The 22,192-nt window shown below is 41.4% G+C and overlaps 2 protein-coding genes across 5 annotated transcripts in view; both read left to right on the top strand.

Annotated features, from left to right (window-relative positions):
• Positions 1–696, top strand: part of LOC120540353 (DDB1- and CUL4-associated factor 1-like) — a 56,203-nt gene extending 55,507 nt beyond the window's left edge. Inside the window, exon 24 of the mRNA XM_039771035.1 lies at positions 11–696. Within this exon, the coding sequence (XP_039626969.1) occupies positions 11–78 (68 nt within the window). The 3' untranslated portion in view covers positions 79–696. The remainder of the gene's footprint in view (positions 1–10) is intronic.
• Positions 697–16,335: 15,639 nt separating this feature from the next.
• Positions 16,336–22,192, top strand: part of dock3 (dedicator of cytokinesis 3) — a 919,050-nt gene continuing 913,193 nt past the window's right edge. For 3 of the 4 annotated variants that reach the window (XM_039772622.1, XM_039772620.1, XM_039772619.1), the window contains exon 1: positions 16,337–17,631. In XM_039772622.1, the coding sequence (XP_039628556.1) occupies positions 17,595–17,631 (37 nt within the window). In that variant the 5' untranslated portion in view covers positions 16,337–17,594. Of the gene's footprint in view, positions 17,632–22,192 lie in introns of all 4 variants that reach the window. The other variant, XM_039772621.1, reaches the window with a different exon arrangement.

Here is a 22,192-nt window from a genome sequence, read left to right as displayed (position 1 = left end):
TTTTATGTAGCTGATGCAGACAGTTCAGATGATAACAGTGATTCAGAAGATGATATCATTTTGTCTCTAAATGAGTGAAGAAGCAGAAGGCAGTCGACAAGGAGATTCACACCAGAAGCCTTGCAAATAGTAATAAGATTCCTGAAGAAACTTAGATAATGAATTAACGTTCATTTCTCAAAGTTGGACAATTTACAGTTCTGTAAGCCCCAGGAGTCTCTGAGTCTCGAGGGCCCTTTAAATCTTTCAGGATATGGTGGAGCACCTGGTGCTTAGATGCTTAAAGTTTTCCAAACTGTGGTTAAAGGGCAAGAGATTTGTATTATAGAATTTTGTAAAGAGTATGATAGTTTTATATAAAATATGTATAACGTTTGGAAGCTTGGAAAATTTACTAAAATTGAATGCACAAACCATTTTGACCCATGGAGTTTTTCACTTGTACAGGCGCTATTTTCAAAAGAAGTATAACACAGGAAGGCTAAGCCTAATTTAACAGTATATGAAAAAAGTGGCTTAATTATTTTTGTTTGGCAGGCTCTGTTGAATGAATGTGAATTTTATATAGAATTTAAATATAATTCTCCAGTAGGATGACCATAAACCCAGTGTGAAACAGTGCTGCTGTAATTGTTTTGTGCCTACACTTTTAAGTTTTCATCATTCTATGCCTCAGAACCTTGTAGGTAATACAATGAGAGATAATTGCTATACTAAAGAATACCAAAATGCTTTTCAACTTATGTTTTTGTTTCAAAGAAGAGGTTGCTTTGTAAAATTAACACAAAGATTAACCAATAATTTATATATGAAACTGAGCTCTGCTGAAGAGTCAGAAAGTAGTTTAATTTATACCCGTAACAACTTTAAATACCAGGTATGTTCCCTCAAAATATGAAATGGATGTTACTCCTGTGTTTGTTTGATTTTAACCAGTCTATCGCAATGCTCTGTTTGTGGTCTATTTCACAATGTGAGACCTGATGCTAGGGCTCCAGCAGAGGTCCATTTCCACAGGGACACAAAATAGTTGTCTTCTGTAGCTCTTTTGCACTTACTTAGTTTTGGCTTTGGCATACCTTTTTACCAGCAAATGAGTGTGTGTATATGTATATGTATATATGTATATGTATATATATATATATATATATATATACATATATAGATATATATATATATATATATATATATATATATATATATGGTTTGTTTGTTTTACAGTTCCTAAATTGTATAAACCAAAAGTACATTGGGCCCAAGTCATATTTATTTAAAGGTTGATAAGACAAGGAATTGATTGTACCACCTCCCAAGATCAACTGAGGAGCGTGGTAGTAGTAGTGATAATTGTCTATAAACGATAGCTGAACATTAAGATTTAATGCCCTTTAATATAATAAGAGTGCCAGTCATAAACATATTAAATATTTGCAAAAATAAATTGCAGAAGTAGAATTTACAGTATTAAATTATAAACAAAGATCATATAGACTTTATCTGCCTTTGATTTGTGCAATCTAAAACTATTTGGTTTTTATTAATATGTATACTGGCAAAATGTGCCTAGAACTGGACTGGTTTTATTTGTTTACTTTTTTCTAAGAATTGAGTTGTTTTCTTTTAGAGTTATTAAGGGCATTGATTGCTTTTGTTCTGTTTGTATAGATACAGTAAGGGAATGTTTTGTCTTTTCTGAAATAAATCTGATGTACATGAGTGACTGCCTAAAAGACCCTTTTGGGTTCATAATATTCTATAATTGGTAAATATTGTAAGCAACCTGTCTACTTTACTCAGGTATTGTTACATTATAATTTATTATTTGCCTTAAGATGATATCTGTTAAAGCAGACATTTTTCAAAGTGTTTTGCACAATTTTTTGTTACAGTTTGGTAGTGTTCATGTGGATTTCAGCATTCAAGTGTTTAAACCTTTCCACTTTATTTCTCAAGATATGCATCTCTAAAGTAGACTGGGGCACATAATTATTATGAGTTGATCAGCTTTGTGTATTCCATGAAAGTGTTATGCAAGATAATCTTCCAAAGGTCTTAATAATCTATAGTACCATAAAAATGTTAGGAATTTTCAAAATGTATTACTGAAAAGCAGTGTTAACCTTTGATAATAAGCAGTTGGTTAGACGTACTGTAACTTAATTTACATTGTGGGTTTGTCTCTGTATGAATTATTTGGCAAAAAAAAAGTATGAAAGCAGCAAATTTGGAAATACTAGCTAAATACTGAATAGCTGAAATTGCACTTCCAGAAAAGTCTTGCAGTTTTACTACCAAGAAAAAAAATTCTAGATCATATACCTTTGTTTTTGAAAAATACTTTCATAAGTATATTTTTGTCTGTGCAATCAAGAGTTTATTTTATATGCATTAATAAAACAGATGGATGCAACTGCTTTGTATAATCCCTCTGTTTTAGTGCAAATCAATGTTTGGCCCAGATGTAATTAAGCAGAGCCTTGTAATATAATCATTTTTAATTGTTTTTTCTTTTTTGTAGGAGTTTTTGGCATTTTTTGCATTGAGTTATTACACATACTTCCTTGAGCCACAAAAAAAAAGCAACCTGTAAAGATCCTTAAATGCCATGTACAGAATGTAGCTAAAATATTTTTAATACAAAAGATGAAAATAAATTCTTATCCAGTATGTGTGGGCTAGGATTTTTCTTTCACTTTATAAATATCTTTCATTAAGGTTTGTGTTTGCCTTTTGGTTGTTCTTAGCTTTGAGAATTTGAAAAATTCAACTGTAAGTTAAACATTGTTTTGCTGGATTCTTCTGTTTTACCTGACATAATTCATATTTGAGTTTTTTTTCTTTACCACCCTTTTTTAATTTAGTTTTCAGAGTGTCTTTAATTGCCAGTATAATAATATTAATAATAAATGTACTCCACACCATACCCGTAACCACAAGAAAACTGCAGATTTAATCAGTACTATCCAAATATTGATTGCATTTTTTTGTCTTGAGTTACACAACATACTAAACAGTGTACATAAAGGGAGGGTACAATTGTATAGCATTAATTTGATGTAATTAAATACAGTTGATGGCAAAAATGAGGAAACGCAAATAAAGGGCACAGTGGTAGCACAAGGTTTGTTTCATTTCAGATCTTCAGTGTTTGAGGACATTGGTCTTACATCGCACCTCAGTGGGATACAAGTCTGGACTTTGACGTAATAATTCTGGACCTTGATTCTTTTCTTTTTTTCCCCAGATTATGACTTGGTAAGCATATATTTTTTTTTTTTTCCTGCTGAACTGTATGGCATCTTTCCTGATGAGGCATTGTTAAAAGGAAAGTGAATAGGTTTAGATTTAATAAATACTAGGTGGCTTTTCCCCCTGCTCGGTTCTCTCAGGCACCCCTCTCCCCAAGGTCCGCTACGCTACAGCCACTTCACGTCTCTGCCACTTGCATCGTCGGTAGGTTTAGGCTGAAAGCAAGCTGAGGAGATGCAGTCTGATCAGCTGCTTTCTTTCTCCTGCTGCTGTCAAGCTGTCTATTCTGCCTATAGAGCAGCTGTCCTTTTGTCTCACTGTCTTGTCTCGCGGGACGTCAAAGTGTCTCTCCTTCCAAGACTTGCAAGATTTTTTTTTTTTTTTTTTATATAAATCGAGAGATTTGACTGTCTTTGAGAGAGTTAAAACATATTGTGTTCTTACACAGTATAGATTTCTTCACAGAGGAGAGTAACAAGCAGAAGAACAGAGGACCACAACTGAAAACCATAAATCTTCATCTGAATACATTTGTGAGTATATCAATAAATAAACTGGAATACACAAAACAAACTTTAACTGAAGTGTATATTAAGGTATGCTAGCCCAGGAGAGGGAAACAAAAACTGGAAAAATAAATAATCCAGTAGTGCTGTAGAAAAACCATGCAATGAACCCTTTCATGATTTAGTATACCTGCTTCTGTACCGCATTCAGGTTAGGAGCCGGTGCTAGAAGAATCCTAATCTTCTTTCTACATGTACAACGCTGAAAATCAATCTTGGGTCCTTTGGGCAGAGATGCAGCTAAATGTAGCGGAACCTGGACTAAATTCTTGGAATTCCAGGTTTTCCGTGCTTCGCAATTATGTGCTCATTGGATTAGTTGGTGTTTCAGAGTGAGTGCATGCACTTGAAAATCAGATTAGCTAAGCAGCTAGATATCGTGAACAGTGCTTCACACCCTTTTGTTTGACCCCCATGGTCAACCTGCAGAGTACCTTTTGCTGCATGATGTACTGTTGGTGGCCATCAGATTTTTAGAAGATATCTATTGTTTAACTGGTTTAAAATTATTCTGCTCTTCTCAGCTCATCGTCTGGTTGCCTTTTGTGTTTGTCTGTTAATATGTTTACTCTGCTGCAACATGTAACATTTCTCTTGGGATTGATGAGTTATCTATGTCTGTCACATGTAGCACCTTCCCTATCTATCTGTTTGCTAAAGGGAGCTCAGGAAATGAATCCACAGATGTGTTAAATATCACCAGCCTCAATCTTGACACTGTAAAGAGAGCAGGCACCTAGAAATACAAGTGGCCGCTGCAATGACCGGACATACTGCGTGTTACCAATAACAATGTGAAACTGAATGACAAGTATCAAAGTAATAATGACTGGAATGCATATAACTAATTTTCAAATTTAGTTTGACTAGGTCTGCTTTTCTGCCCTTGATAAACTCGATTCAGGATCTCTCTGGACTGAAACATACCTTGGTAGTTTTGGGCGCAATTTTGGAACCATTTAACCTTAGCTTGGGTTCCAGCCCATTGAAAGGTGCACTCGCACCCAAGCCAGTTTAGAGTTTTTATTTTGGGAATTTGGAGGAAAAACTGCTCACTAATTAAGGAGAGGATATGCAAAGTACACAGGCATTAACCACACCAAAGCCAAATTGGCAACCTTCTATATTATCTTTACCATTTGTTTCCAGTAGTCGGTTTAAATTCTTTTGTAGGTTGATAAGTTCATTGAGGCTGGAAGAAACTTATTTACAGGCAAGAAACCTGCCTTCTAGCTTGGAGTGAACCTTACTGTAGCTCTTTTACTTGTTTATATGGAGAATGGGGATTGTTTTGGGTGTCTGCTTTAATAGATGGAGGGTCACACTGTTTGGTTCTGCCAATTTCTGTGAAGCGTTCAGAAGCATGTCTGAATCATCAAGACCCTACATGGGGGAGAATATCTGTCATCTTTTTTGAACACTACAGCCTATGAGGAAAAAACGAATTAGACCTTGAGACTGTGACAATGGAGGCGTTAATGGATAATGCGGGTCATTCTCAAATGAGTTATTCTTTTTGTCAAATACCTTGTCACATTTGCTTTTTATGTTGGTTTGAAAGCTGCAGCATATAGAATATACACTATCTTAATAACGTTGTAAAAATTAGCAGCAAAGTTTATTGGTTTGCAACAGACCCTTTCAGAGAGCTGTATCACAAACAGGTTAGAAAGAAGGCCAACTTAATTATGGCAGACAGTCACCATCCTCTGTTTTTCATAAATTTCAGATGTTGCCATCAGGCTGCAAATGTATGTTCCCAAGAGTAAAGACTTAACTCATTTAAGAACTTTGCCCCCAAACAGAGCCATACGCATTTTGAATTCTGTTACTTTTGGGGATGCTCTTGAATTTTGAATTATTTAGAATACTGAGTGTGTGTATTTATAACACTGTTTTCCAGTCGTTTGTTTATTTCTTTTTGCTTATTCTCCTGTATCTGAGTAACAGAGCCCCATATTTCCTGCTGCAGGCATATTTCCCTCTGGGATAATAAAGTCTACCTAACCTAATCTAACTAACGTATAGCATGTCGCTGCTCTCCAGCTACATGGCATGCATTTTATTAATACAGTACATTCTTGTTTAAGTCTAGAAGAAATGGTAGTTAATTATAAATTAGTTAATAACACTGACTTTGAAATAAGCAGACGAATGCTGCTACGCTGACCAGTTAGTAGAGGAGTCGGCAGACCTTAAAGAATCTCCGCTCATGGATATACATACCAACACCTGCTGATCAATAACTTGACAAATGAATTGGCTTATCGTATTTGTGTTCATGGAGACAGTAAAAGCCCAACCAGTAAGGTGCAAATAAGAAGATCATTGTGTTTTTGCACTTGTTACTACACAGTGTAGGATGAGGACTAAGCAGGTGTTAGCATACAGTGATTCTCTGCAACCCAAGCAACACTGCAGGTGAACAATAACATGACGACTTTGTGGTTCATTGTCTCTCCGTTCAAGGATCGGGGATCATTTGTCGTGCCGTGGGTCATAGGAAACTGCAGTTTCAGTGAGAAGCCCAGCCAGTAGGTTTAAATGCTGGCGTAACTGTCTCTTTCCACAGTGTCTTGTTCTTGCTGAAAGGCTTGTGATCGAAGCATTTCTGACATAAAAGCAGCGTGTGTGTGTGTGTGTGTGCGTGCGCACCTAACAAGAACCCATATAACCCTGTGCCCCTTTTACAATATATTGTTGAAAGTGTTGGCCCTTATTCCAGCACATTTGTCCCACACGATGCTGTGTAATCAGCTGGCATCAGTTGTCTTTATTTCAAATTAAAGATGCTTCAAGTGCGGAGCCGCAACAGCCAGCCTATTGATTTCTTTTACCTTGGCCATTCTTATCAGCCTGATCAATCTCCATGGCAACCGCTAGAAGGATAACTTGTTGAAAGCAGGAGCTATATAAGAAAGGGGAGTAAAGCAAGGCAGACTTGTCTTTTTATCTGTTCTGTTTAGCATCTGGTCAGCCTTAGCCATACTAAGAAAATGGAGGCAGGTAAAAGACCAGTTTGGTGTGGGAAATTGTTACTCATCAATGGCTCCCATAGGTGCATAATTCTTATTGCATGTTGTGATGGCCTCATGCATGGGTTGGTGTTCTGGCTGGATGGTTCAAGGCCCTTTACCCTGCTGGCAGGCCAGTTTAATAGAAGGGCAGTGATTCCTCCCCTGACACAATAAGTGGCGGCCCTCCTGGACTACTGTGCCTGTGTGCATACCCACAGGGGAGGCTGGGAAGTTTAGTCCAGTAGCGCAGCCCTGTGGTGTTCCATAGGTACTGTCAGAGGGAGCTGCAGGGACAAATTGTCCCCCCTTACAAGGAACCACCGCCTGACCCTATTTGTGGTAGCATCACACCGGTGAATGAATATTACCTTGACAAGTAAAAGGAGAGGAGACAGAGAATTGTGTTTCTGTGATATTTGTGTATCATCTGTGAGGTATTTATGAATATAAATCACTGTTTGAACTGGTACTTGTGTTGGAGGATATGGAAGCTCACTGGCGCCCCTACACATCACAATGTATTCTTTTCTGGCTAGTGCAGGTGACTAGCACTGCCTAACCCTGATCTTCTCTGTGTTGGGTGGGATTCTCACTTTGTTTGTATGGAGTTCTCTGAAATGTGGGAGGAAAGCCAAAATAGCCAAACTGAATTTGTGTTAGGTTAATTAGCAACTTTAAGTGGGCTTCAAGTGAAGGTTTGCAAATGTATTCACCATGGTGGCACACACCTGTCTATAGTAGGTCCTACAATTGAGCAAAACCCAACCCATGAAGTCAAAAGAATTGCCTAACGCAACTTGGAGATAGGATTGGGTTGAGGTAAAGATCTGGGGAAGATTAAAGGGGGAAAAAATGCTGCATAGTTGTCTCCCAAATTCCGGAATGGAAGAAGTTTGGAACAGCCATGACTCTTCCTAAAGCTGGACACTCTACCAAACTTCGCAATCATGGTAGAAGGGCCTTAGTAAGAGAAGGTACTAAGAACCCAATGTTCACTCTGACTTGACTCCGGGGACCCTGTGTAGAGATGGGAGAAACTTTGAGGAGGACAACCATCACTGCAACACTCCTCTGATCTGGGCTTGAGGACTGAGTGTCCAGATAGAAACCTTTCCTCAGTAGAAGACACATGGAAGCCCACTTGGAGTTTGCACAGAAGGCACCTGATGGACTCTTAGATTGTGAGAAAAGCAGGATGCTCTAGTCTGATATCATCACGTCTGGAGGAAACCAGGAATCGCTAATCACCTGTGCACTACCATTCCGATGGTGAAGTATGGTGGTGGCAGCACCCTGCTGTCTGGTAGTTTCTCCAGCGGCAGGGACCGGAAGACATGATGGGGATTGAGGGAAAGCTGAATGGAGATATCGTTCATGAAGGCCTGCTCCAGATCAATCACTCAGAACCTCAGACTGGGCTGAATGTGCACCCTCCAGTAAGATAACACAGGAGTGGCTTAGGGACAGCTTTGGCAGTGTCCTTGAGTGGCTCGTTTAGATCCGGGACTTGGACCTAATTGAACATCCCTAGAGAGACCTCAAAATTAACAGTGGACTCTCTCAATCTAACCCTAAAGAGCTTGAAAGGATCTGCAGATAAGAATAGCAGAAAACTCCCAAATCCAGCAGTGTGAAGATGATCGTATCATGCCTAAGAAGACCCCAGGCTGTAAGTGATACCAAAGAGGTTTCAACACCGTACTAATTAAAAGGATCTGAATATGTTTTAATGGGATCGTTTATTTTATTTTTAATAAATTGTCAAAAATTGCTGAAACTGTTTTCACTGTGTTATTCTGAGATAATGAGTGTTGCTTGATGTGGCATAAATGAAGAAGACGACATTGTTTTCATATAGTGCTTTGCAAGACACTCAAAGTGCTTTTACATAAACAGGGCAGAACCACCACCAATGTGCAACATCCACCCGGATGATACAATGGCAGCCATTTTGTACCAGTACACTCACCACAGGTTAGCTATCAGGTGGTGAAGTGATATGAGAGATTGCTAGACTGAGACGGGATGATTAGAGGCCAGAGTGACCAGGCCCTACTCTTTTTTAAAAAAAAAAAAAAAAAAAAGGGATCCCTTAAGACCACAGAGACTTATGGCCTTGGTTTTACTTCTCATCTGAAGGATGTTGCCCATTTTAAAGCACCGTGTCCCCATCACTGTGCCAGGGCATTGGGATCCACATTCAGACTCACTTAACACCAGGCCAGCATGGGCCGCTTACCCTGCTGTCCTGATATGAATGATTTTTACCACAAGGCTTCAACATGAAGAAAGTGAAGGAGATACTGAAGGCACTGTAAGGCCTGACATTAATGCAAGTTATGTGATCTTATCATCTCCATACTAAATGTAGTGGCACAAGATGCCTTAGTTAAATAGAAAATCCCACTTCTATCATCGCACAAAATGTTTCCATTTCAGATAGATGATTTCAAAAATTCATCATTCCTTTTCAAATGACAGTGATAGGCGCTTGGTCTATGGCGTTATTTCAGTGCCACTATTCTGAGCGCACGTAAAAAAATATTGCAAGTGTTGCATTTTGAGGAGAAATTTATTTTGAGCGTACAAAAGCTGAATTTGAGTGAACAAAATTCATTGCTGCGTGCAAAAAATGTATTTCAGTGTTTGCACTTATCCATATACACACACACAATAGCACCCCTCTCGCTCAGTTTTTCATTTGCGCTTGCTCGCAATGTGTTGCTTGCGCTCACAACATTCTCTGCTGCAAGCGCTCAACTCTCTGTACACCGTTATAAGTGTGCCACAAAACCAACCAATCACAGACTTGGTTTCAAAAATTCTGATTGGCTCTTACGGTCTCCAATCAGCTCGCTAGCTGCTGCATTCTGGAAACAGTCCGAAATGTAGCTAAATCCAGCTAAACTCAATTAAACCCCAATTTGCGGATAATATCTTTAATTATTTTATTTTAAAATATATTATTTGTTAAGACTATCGTTGGTGTAGTATAATGTAGTTGCATACTGTGGTGTAGTATTATTGGAGCCATTATTTGATTCTGCCATCTCTTCTTTGGCTGCAGAGTAAATCAAAACTCCCTCTATCTGCAAGAAGCGAGGCTGAGTGGACAGTGTTTCTGGTGTCCGGAATGCAGCAGCTAGCGAGCTGATTGGAGACCGTAAGAGCCAATCAGAATTTTTGAAACCAAGCCTGTGATTGGTTGGTTTTGTGGCACACTTATAATGGTGTACAGAGAGTTGAGGCTCGCAGCAGAGAATGTTGTGAGCGCAGCAACACATTGCGAGCAAGCGCAAATGAAAAAACTGAGCGAGAGGGGGTGCTATTGTGTGGGTGTATATGGATAAGCGCAAACACTGAAATACATTTTTTGCACGCAGCAATGATTTTGTTCACTCAAATTCAGCTTTTGTACGCTCAAAATAAATTTCTCTTCAAAATGCAACACTTGCACTTGCAATCTTTTTTTACGTGCGCTCAATATTTTTTTACGTGTGCTCAGAATAGTGGCACTGAAATAACGCCATATTGGTCCTTTATGTGGACTTATTGAAGAAAATGAGACCACAGCTCCACGTGCTTGGCTGTGCACTGCTGGCTTTTTTCAGATGGCCAATTTAAAAAAAAAAAAAATTCACACATACTTTTGGTTGGGTATGAAATTTCCTAAATGCGTACTGCCTGCTGAATTTGAGATCCCGCAACACAATTCCTTGGAAAAAATAATTGTGCGTCTCGCGCAAGACCTGAGGATTACTCGGGCTGTAAAAATGCCAATGATGTTAGGGCTGAGTGTTACCCAGGCAACGGCATAGGCATGTCTTGTGTGTCAGGCATGAGTGTTACCTAGGCAACAGTGTAGGCGTGTCTTCTAGCCTCATCATGGCATCTCGTAAGAAATGCCTCTCATCAGCATTGATGACAAAGTGAACCTGTCTTCAGGCAGTGAAATTGAAATGGACAGTGTCCTCAAAAGTGACACTCATGTCGCTCGCACGTGTGAAGTGTGCTGTTCATATTATCATTATTCATTGTTATACTTTCTACACTTTTGACTTTCTACTTTGTGTTTTGCACATTTTACAACAGAAAGATGAGATTTAATAAAAATGTCATTCTTCAAGCAAAAAAAATTAAAGCACTTTTTACGTGGTTTTTTTGAGGAAAAAATGTAATGCTAACGAGGCTACAGGACATTGGGAGTCAATTTGTTTCATGATGACTGACAGACAGACGGACAGACATGGCAATGACACATTTCTGCCACTTCAGAGGAGTCACAGGCATTTCAATGGAGCTTTCTAACTGCTTAGCTGCTGGACACTTTCCATGGAGCTCTGTCTCTACCAAGAAATCTTTTTCACTTTTTGATTAAGGGTATATAGGGTGGTCCAGATCTAATTATGCAATTTTCAATACGCTATAACTTAATGAGTTTATTACATAGAAAATCACCCGAAAAATCCTGGACCATCGAGAAGTGTGCGAACTGACAACATGAAGAATCGCCTTTGCACCGAACTGGAATCGTCCCCGCATAAATCTGATGATCTGCATAATTAGATCTGGACCACCCTGTGTATACACATATAGATATAGATATGATAGATAGATAGATATAGAGATACAGAGATAGAGTAGGTATATACTGTATATATATCAATAAGTAAGAAACAAGAGCCCAACCAGGTTGTACAATTTGTTGCTTTGCTTATATTTGCTATTATGTCATTTTTGTTTTTTAAAGTAAAAGCTTACATTCTGGGTCTCTGGCTGATTATTGATTAGCAGCATTGCCGAGTGCTTGGTTAAACGTTCCTTTTCAAGCTGCAGACCCTTAAAAGGGCATAAAGGACCCTTTGCGAAGTCCCCTAGTGGCGGTAAATTGGGTTGAAGTAAAGAAATGAAAATAAAAGGCTGTCCCAGTCAGTGAGCAGTCTGCCATTAGGCGTCCCAAGGGTTGAATACGCAGGGTACAATAAGGACAGGGAGACAGACGACAGCGGTTACAGAGCTGGTTCTGACATTTCTTCCTGCCCCCCCATTGAGAAAAGAACCTATGAGGTTATATTGGTGATCTGATTATACCATACAATGGGGTCCTAGCCTGCTAGGGCAGGTCCTGGCAGTAGTGGCCCAACCCTGGACTGGGTGTCAGTCCACCTCTGGGTCAATTTGGTGTCCACAAATCAGAACGCTGTCACAGTTGGAGACCAATTGGATGGACTATTTCCTCCCCTGACACAATAGGTGTCAGTCCTTCAGGTCTATGGTGCCTGCATGGATACCTAGAGGGCAGGCTGGGAAGTGTAGTCCAGTAGCAAAGCCCTGCCGTGTTCTATGGGTGCTACAAATTGAACCCCATTAAAGGAACCTCTGCCTGGCTGGGCAGTACCTCGTACTTGCGTTAGCATCACACCGACAGCGCTCCTGGATCCGGCATCAAAGAAGCCGCCCAACCTCATCCAGGGTAGCCAGAGTCGGGTGGATGTGGACAAGCCTTGCCTGGAGGAGTAAAAGGACAGGGAGAACCTAAGGGGGTGTTGCAGGAGCCTTAACACAAACAGTGACCAGGTCTGACCCCAGGACAGAGCAGCCCTAAAACGCACCCTGTCTCCATCTGCTCCAAAATAAGAAGTGCCATAAATAGTACAACATTGAACTCCGCTAAACCACCCATCCCACCCCACCCCGTCTTTTATGATGTTGCATCAAACCAAACACATTAGAGGGGCAATCAATAAAAGTATCAGACTCCATTATGCACTCTGTGCGCCGTCTCAGGCGTCGCCACCAGACTAACCTTGTTCCGAGGTCCCCCCTTAGCCACTTCTGCTAACATTGCTTGATCTAAAATTAGACATCAGTCCCTGCTTTCCTAGTCCGACTAATTATTTCCATTATATCACGTATCCATTTCGACAGTGAATTATTTATATGACATGCTCACATATAGATGCTGCTGCTTTTAAAATCATGCCTGAAGTGACGTAGTTTGACAAAGATATTTTTGCCAATGTTAATTATAATGGTCACTGAGACAAAGTTATTGAATATTTAGGAGCTGCAGAGCACAGGTTCATCTTTTGCTCAGAGCGACATTTGAAAAATGTAAAAGTCGGCAGGAAAAACCGAGACTGGCCAGCGGTGTCTGTAGAAAATGGCTCCATGTGGTCTCCGAACTAGTCTGCTTTGGAAGTGCACAAGAGGGGAATAAAAATTTTAATGAGAGAAAACCATTCTTCGGCTCCTTCAATGCAATTCAGGGTCACAGGGGGCTGCAGCCAATCTTGGCCGCACCGGACACAAGACCACCGCAGGGTCCTTTCACACACAGCCAGTCCACCTAACCAGACACCGGCACCACGTAAGACTTGTAGGCTCGACTTGGAAGACATTGAGGTGCAGGGTCTGACATGTACATGGATAGAAGTGTGTTTGTCTTGAGGGGGGACATTGATCCGTAAATAAATAATTATTCTAATAAACAGTGTCACATACGTGCAATCAGTGGGCTTAACTAAGGGTTAAAGGCCGGGTCAGGGGTTGACAAAGTGCACTAATATCTTATCGCCCTCCTCTGCAGATCACCAGAAGGAAAGACCACCTAAACCCCAACCGGGTTCCACTTCCCTCTCCAGACCACGCCCTCCTACTGACCTCACTTCCGCCTGGTCCCTGTTGGCCCCGCCTCTCTTAAAGGTAGCCGCTTGCCTTTCCCAGTCAGTTTCGTCTTGGACTCGGTCGTGTGAGACCACTCACTCAGGGTTTCTCTTGTTTTTTTGAGCCAGTGTTAATAATACATGGGGTGGAAGCCCAAACCTTTCCCTTATTTTATAACAGCAACATCCGACACCAGAATTACGAAAAAAGAAAGAAACACTTCTGCCTCGGCTAAGGATAAAAAGTGCAGTCACAGTGAGGGACTATGCAGGCGTATTGCTGTTGGCATAAAGGAGCCCCCCATAGCTTTTTGCTGAGTCTGTGGGAGGCCAAAAGTCCTTGGTGTTGGGGTGTCAGAGAGCGCATGTGCAGCATTGGTCATAATGGCACTCAGGTTTGTCTTCAGTGAACTACGACCTCCCGGGGGGTCCAGACTGTGGTCTGTAACTGAGCCTGCCCTTTTAATTAGTTTCTTAATTCGGTGGTCCTTAAACTTTTTAATTCCGTGAAAGCAAGAAAACCTCAGCGGCCATCACAGAAGATGTGAAGGACGTCACCACTCACGTTAAAGAAATGCTAAGAAATAAAGAATCTGCTCTGCTCTTCCTTCAATAGCTCCTCTGCATTACAAGACCAGTCCAACCTGTCATTGATGCCTTGGTGACGGACTGAACAGGTGTCAACAGGACAACGCAAACTCGGTTGGCACCGGCCTGGAGATCTCGAGGACTGACTGCACCCAGTGCATGGGGGCTTCTTCTGTTGATCAGCACCTACTTACCTCCATTGTGATTCAATGTTGTATAACAATAAAATGTGTTTTTATAGCCACTGTAATAACATAGTGCCTTTCTATCCATCTGTCTACTGTATGCATTTATTTAAAGAGCGTCCACAAAAAGCCAAGTCTCCCCTGGGGACAAATAAAGTCCTATCTGTCATTTAGTTAACTTCATAGCTGTCTATTACTTAGATGAACAGAAAGAGACATACAAATGGCACTGTCACAGTACACTTTGCAGATGTCTATTATATAGTGCCTTTTATATCTTTCATTTAGATATAATACAATACTTAGTAGTGGTCTGTTATTGATTGCCTTTCACATCTATCTATCTATCTTATCCTGCCTACTATACTAAAGTCTATCTATCTATCTATCTATCTTATCCTGCCTACTATACTAAAGTCTATCTATCTATCTATCTATCTTATCCTGCCTACTATACTAAAGTCTATCTATCTATCTTCTATCTATCTATCTATCGATTATATACTGCCTTTCAGATCTATCATATTGCGCACTTCATAGCTGTGTGTTATATAGTGCCTTTCAGATCGATCTATCTATGTTGTGCACTTCATAGCTGTGTGTTATATAGTGTCTTTCTTATCTCTTTCTGTCCCATCTATAATACAGTGCACTTCATAGCTCTTTATTATATAGTGCAGGGGTCCTCAATCACGGTCCTGGAGGGCCGCAGTGGCTGCAGGTTTTTGCTCCAACCCAATTGCTTAATAAGAAGCTCTTATTGCTCAAGTAACACTTCTGATTCACTTTACTTGTCTTGCTCGTTAAGATCTTGAACCCTTATTGCTTATTTTAGTCTTAAATAGCTGTATTCTTGGTTTTTAATTTCTCCTAATTACCAATAATATGCAAATGACAAAACAGACCAGCATTTCTCCATTTAGCTTACCATTTACACCTGTGTGTATTTATCATGCATTACTGGGTTTAATTAAATACTTGGAAGGAAAGTGAAAAGAAAAAGTAAAGGACTAGATTTACTTATCCATTTTAGCCTTCAGATCATTTGAATGATATCCTCAGACCTTAGAAAGGGGAAGAAAATATAGGATATGAGAATTACCTGACATAGCAGAGTTAAAGCACTAATAAGCAATGAAATTAAATTTATTGGCAAGAATTGCTTTCTAATTAAGCACCCAGGTTAGAACAAAAACCTGCAGCCACTGCGGCCCTCCAGGACTGTGATTGAGGACTCCTGATATAGTGCCTTTTTACATCTGTCCCTCTATAATACAGTGCACTTAATGTGCTCTGTTATATAGTGCCTTCATCTCTCTCTCTTTATCTATCTAGCTGGATATCTTATAGTGCACTTCATAGCTATTTATTATATAGTGCCTTTCACATCTGTCCATCTATAATAAGTGGTCTGTTACATGGTGGCAGACCCTGTGACTCTGTGTTAGGATATAACGGTTTGGATAATGACTGACTGACTGACAGTTAAATAAAGAAGAGGATAGAAAAACGTCAAACTGTTAATATAAAATACCATCAGCAGACGGTAAATATGTAATTCTAATCAGTCTGATTTAAAAATTAACACTGCAGAAACCGTGAGAGACACAATGTGAAATAAATAAATAAGACCAGCAGGTATTTATTTCACTGGGCACCGCACACAGTGCCCGCTCCGCGTCTTGCAGCAGCCGCCTTTGAAAGTCTGTACATGTGCACATCGACGTAGAGAAGGCAATACGAGTACATGACATTTTCTCTAAGAAGCGATTTTGCTCGAAAACTGCACTGTGATAAATAATAAACTCCTGTAATTTCATTGCGAGCTTTGATTTGTTCTGCATGTATACATAAAACGATAAAAGCCAACAATTAACTTCGTAAAGCTAATTAGCAAGACAAACGAGTTCATCAATCAGTCAGTTAACTAATGAATTAATAAGCCAGGCATACATGATTTAATCATACCACCAATGGAATTGTTTAATACGGCAGACAAGACTCAGTCAGATCAGTCTGGCTTATCAATTAGCTCGACGCAGCATAGGGTGTTAACGGGCGGACAGTCCCTTAGTACGTGCGGAAACAGCACGCGAGTAACTAACTGAACGCCTAACGAAATGTCAATTGCACACCACGCATGATTAATGTTATCAGTGCGCAGTGCGGACACGCGTTAGAAATAACGTCTGCCTGTAAATCTTGCTGGTAGAAAATCTGAAATACTCCTGGGGTTCTCTATGTGTAAAATCGGACTCCATGGTTGTTTTCCTACCCCTAAAGAAGGGCTGATGGTGAGGGCACAGACGCATGGCCACGTTGTACACACCACTGCCGACTTTCGGCTCTTACTGCAGCGCGGCTCATTTACATTTCAAACCGTATCAGGCTCTTCCTCGTGCACACACTGATTTGTTGTTCCAACGTAAACTTTTTCATTCGGTGAAAGCAACTGCGGTATCCAACTTGGATGAGTAAAGGAAACGTTCGCTCCGTGTCTCGGCTGTCAGCGGGCAGCATCACGGTAACCGTCCGCCACACTCTGATCATCAGAGTGAGTGAGGGACTGTACGGGGCAGCACGCCGCTACAGCGCCCCACGAGTGCTCCCTTCCCCGGTGCCGAGGCAGTGCCCTGTGAGTGTGCGGCTAACGGGTTTCGCCTATAAATGGGCTGTTTGACAAGGCGCGTCATGTGACGGCTTAGAAAGATGGCGCAGCTGCGGGTTTCAGGATAATCGGCACCCGCTGGAGCTCCGGCAGACGCAAGGAAGATTTATTTCTCAGTGACGGCGAAATACAAGAATTGCGGAATAAGGGGAAGCGAGTCCACTGCGAATGTATATGCATCCGTAAATGTATAATAAATATACATGTCTAATGCATAAGCTCACCGCCTGCGCGTGCACCGGGGTGGGGGGAGCTGAGTGCAGAATGGAAAAACAAGACGGGAACTAAATAAAAGGGACTGACACCTCCGGAGTGAAAGAAAGAAAGAACGAACGAAAGAAAGAAAGAAAGAAAGAGAAAGAAGGCGTGATTACACGAGGATGCAGCAGATCTGACAGACGCACGGAATTTTCCCCCGCACGGCTGATGACAGCGCTGCGAATTGCAGAGATGCGTTAGTTGGAGAGGCACCGAGGTCAGGACTGTCGTAATACTGTGGCGATCGGCGGGCTGCCCGTCAATGTTTCTTTAACGTGGCCCGGACAGTGACAGCGACACGGATAAACTGTGCGGATTGTGGAACTTTCCTATTTTTGCTTTTCTTCCATGAAATCGGGTAATTTACGGGTTGCTTCCTTGGGAATTTTACCTGGATCATGTGGACACCGACAGAAGAGGAGAAAATTGGTGTCGGTGAGTTCATACGTGGATTTAGCCGTTGATTGATATTTGCGACATGATCGTCAAGCTTTCCACCCCTCATATACTAAGTTGCGTGCCGTGAAGCCTCGCTTTGTGTTTTTAAGATATTGCAGATTTGTGAGGAGTTGAGGCGCAGTGACTGAAAATGAAGCCGTGCTTTCTGGTGTGACTCATGCTTTGTTGAAAACGGGCAATAGTGAAATCAACCGGGATATTCGTGCAAGGTGTAATGTAGTAAATACGTCACAAAAAAGTGATCGTGTTTTTGCAAATTGATGGGTTATATTTAGTAAATGTTAACGCATAAATGGCATAGTTTGTAAATCTTTGCAGACAAATTAAAGGCAACATAAATAATACGGGCTTCCATGCACTGTGCAGCTTAAAGCGAAAGGGGCTCATTTTAAAGACTTGGCATCTCGAAGTTGGACGCGGTGATAACGGTACGGTAAAAGATGGCTTGTGCTCGAAATTCACCAAGAAAGGGCTACATGCATACATCTGGGGTGAAAAGCCGACGTTATCGTTATGATTATTATTATAATTATTATTTTCAACAGCAACATCTGCTCGGATATTCGCAGCGCACTCTCGATACAATGAAGCGGCGAGAAAAATGCAGACGCATGGGGGCGCCAGAGACGCGCTTCCTCCACAACAGGTGCATTGAGTAAAAAGCCTTCAGAGAGCAGTCGGAGCCACAAGATACAGCCGAGCGACCCGCGGGGACAAGGGGGGGCTTCACGGGTGGCCCTGCAGCGTTTGTTACGTGTAGTTCAAAACATGTATTATCTTACAATGACTGTCCTATTTAGCCAGTGCCCAAGATAATACACTTTATACAGTATCTATCTATCTATCTATCTATCTATCTATCTATCTATCTATCTATCTATCTATCTATCTATCTATCTATCTATCTATCTCCCTCTCTTCTCCTTAATGCTCGGCCGGGATGTCCTCTTAACGGAGTTTTAATTTTCTCTCTCTCTTTGCTGCATGGTCCGTCTTACAGGAACTCCACATTTCAGAAGACGTGTTATTAATGGGCTTGGCAAATCATAGTCGGCATGTCGGAAATGTGATCGCCCACCCTTATGCTGCCCTGACGTCCTGTCCAGTGTAGGTGGCTGCCTTGAATCCTCTGGTCCACCATTCCTCTTCAGCGCACCTCTTGCACTGTTGCCGTTTCATTCTCTACAGCAACATGGAGAGACTCGCCATGCTTACAGTGCTTTGTGCTCGTATCATACAAAAAAAGTTCTCGACTGTGTAAGCGTGCATATATTGTAGCGGCCTCCGCGTCAGGTTCGAAAAAAAAACAGACTGACGAAGTGAAGCTCACAAAAGTTTACTTGAACAATAAAGAAGAAGAAAAAAAAAACAACAACAAAGGGTTGTAACATGAAAAAAAAAAGAACGTCTTTGACTTTGAACTATTTACAGTCTCCTACATTTCTCTCATATTTGCGGTCCTGAGATAAACAAAAACAGAAAAAGAAGAAAACGCCGACTTCGTAACCCCATAACGCAACCATCAAGCCCCTTCTCCAACGAACCACCCGACCCTCCTCCAGTCCCGGGTACCGCCCCCCTCGATTGTCTCATCAATCATACCCGCGCTGTCAGTCCTGCGCGCTGTACTCCTTAATCGGACCCAACAGTCACTCCTACAGGGGCTTCAACCTGGCTGGGACGCTACAATATTAACCCAGAAAGTCCGAGTGTTTAGCTGAAGTGTGGCGCAGTGGTGAAAGCTTTGGACTTCAAGCTCCTAAATCCTGAGGTTACGGGTTCAAATCCCAGTAGGTCGATCTTGTGAAGACGAGTGAGCTTGGCACTTCACCTGCTTGTGCCGGTTGAAGTAATGTTAGATGGATAGAGTGACCGTTATTTGTCCCCAGGGGGAAATGTAGTCAGTTGTATGTCTCCTTGAATAAATGTGCCCGCCAAAGAATGAATAATAGTGGTGACCGAGATCTAGCCAAAGATGGCATGTCCAGGGCAGAAGACCGCATAACACAGAGCAACAAAGTCCTCTAAGAAACAGAGTGTGAGTATGTGTGCATTTGGGTATAGGGGTGAGGGGGTTACAGTAGCATCATATCATCTGCCCACCCCCTCCCCTTCAAGGCCCACCACATGCCGGATGCCCCTAACTAGAAAATAATGTGGTTTACCAATCAGCAACGGAAAGCAGTACATTTAAAAGCAGCCTACTAATAATTTGTAATTCTGCACCTCTTTGAAAACCAGTGAATCCAGGACTTGTTTCAAAGCTGGCAGAGCTATCATTGCAAAGTTGTTTTATTAATTTTTTTTTTCGATAGTGCCCTGTGCTGGACTGGCACCCTGTCCCTACATTGCGCTTTATGTTTATCGCGGTGGGCACCAGCTGCCCGGAGACCCTGCCCTTGAATGCTCAGGGTGGGAAGATGGATGCTTTGCTAGTATTTGCTAGACTCTTAAACTAAAAGGTGCCCGAGTGGTTTTTCTTCAGAGCGATGCCATAGATGGGCCATCCACATGAAGGTTCCAAAGAGTGTCGTAGAGATCGGTTGGCAGATCGTCAGCGGGCTCCTTGAGTAGATTTTGAAAATCCTAGTGGATGGCAGATTTTCAAGTGACTCCTTCTGCATAAAAGCACAAAGGCTAAGCTCGCACTTTCTTGATCTCTTACTTACTGGGCATTAAATATGTCTTCATTTTCCACATGTTACAAACCTTTTCAAAGCCCAAATATACCATTTCATATGCAAAGAACCCTTCAGAGAATGAAACGGTTCTTTCGATTTACGAGGAACTGCACAACCCAGTAAGGTGCCATTTTAGTAGCAGTATTTTTAAGAGTTTATTTCTGTGTGTTTCTTAGAAATGTTGAAATAAAATGACACATCTGATCTTAGCTTAAAATGCCTGTTGATCTTCATACTTTAAATGTTCTTATAGATGCTTGTGCAGGATGCAAGTGTGTCGTATGCAGGGCAGATGCCACCCCTGGCATGACGCTGGGCATTTCGGAGTCACCAGCCTGCATGTATTATGAGATGTAAGTGGAGAGTAGAAGACCCTCTCCACCCCACCCTGAGATTCTGATGCCCCCACACAGTCCAGGGATTGGTATGGAATAAAAGAGCAGATGCGACTCCAATATGCCACAAATGTGCCCATGCAGGCTTTCTGAACATCTTCAGTGGATGTTCCTTATCTGTGCCCACACAAGGAAGCGTAATTTCCCGTAGACGTTGTATTCCGCACATCAGTTGGTTTGTGACCTTCATTAAAAAACACAAGTGAACAAAAAAGGAGGGTGAAGATGATCCGACATAAAGTTTGGGATTTTAAATCAATCCATGTGCCTGCTACATGGTGAGAGATGCTCATACGTTCGCGTGTGCCTAGTGGGCTGGTGAGGTCAGCCATCAACACCCAGGGGTCTTAGTTCTTTGTACTGTGGGAGGAAGTGTGGAATCTCCATACAGGAAGCATCAAGGACGCAAACCCCAGTGTGCTTTACTGCAAGGCTGCAATGCTACCACTGCGCCACCGTGTTGGAATTGACGAGTCTGACTGCAGATTACTGATGGTGCCTGAGCTACTTGTTCGGCTGGCTGCTCTTTTGATCAAAGCTTCTGCAAACAACTTACTTATTCAGTGCTTATGGGACAACTGGTGTCTTTGGTAAGTTGCAATTGAGTTTTGCTCGGCCCAACACGGGTACCTGGGTTAGAATGACTGGTAAAGTTGGCACATATATCTAATGAAGATTTACAATTTTGGTTAAATGACCAGAAAGGGTTAATGCCGTCGTGCCTCCCCCTTGCTTTTACAATTTTGAGAAAAGGCAGTTGTGTGTTTTTTTTTAAAATTGCAGTTGAGTTTTCCCCTCAGCATGGGTATCTGGGATAGAATGATTGGCAAAGTTGGCATGCTCCTACATCTAATGAATATTTATTATGCTGTTTAAAGTGCACTGTGAAGTGTTAAATGGCGTTGGACTACCCTATAACTTTCACAGTTTTGAGAAAAGACATATCTTTGTTAAGTTTCATTTGAGCTGTGCCCAGCACAACTTGGGTAGCCTGGGTCAAACAGACTGGCACATTTGCCATACTTCTGTTTCTAATCTGTAAAGTGTTAAACGGCTTTGAAGCCACCCTAAATTTCATAGTTTTGAGACAAGACAGATATCTTTGTTAAGTTTCAGTTGAGCTATGTCTGTCCCAACGTGGGTAACAGGCTGGCACATTTGGCATACTCCTGTATCTAATTTAAGGGCACTGTAAAGTGTTACATGGCTTTGAAGCCACCCTACATTTCATAGTTTTGAGATGAGACAGATACCTTTGTTTGGTTTGAGTTGAGTTTTGTCCTGCCTAATGCGAATAACTGGGTCAAATGGACTGGCAAAGCTGGCATATCCCCATAGTTAATAAATTGGATTTACTTGATGTTTGAAGGGCACCGTAAAAGGAGAAATGCTTCACAGTTTTGAGAAAAGACCGATACCCTTCTTAAGTTGTAGTTGAGTCATGCCCGGCCCAACATGGGC

This window comes from Polypterus senegalus, chromosome 12 (genome assembly GCF_016835505.1).
Source record: "Polypterus senegalus isolate Bchr_013 chromosome 12, ASM1683550v1, whole genome shotgun sequence".
NCBI classification, from domain to species: Eukaryota; Metazoa; Chordata; class Cladistia; order Polypteriformes; family Polypteridae; genus Polypterus; species Polypterus senegalus.
The sequence above is the reverse complement of the archived record's forward strand: the minus strand, read 5'-3'. Positions and strand labels throughout refer to the sequence as shown.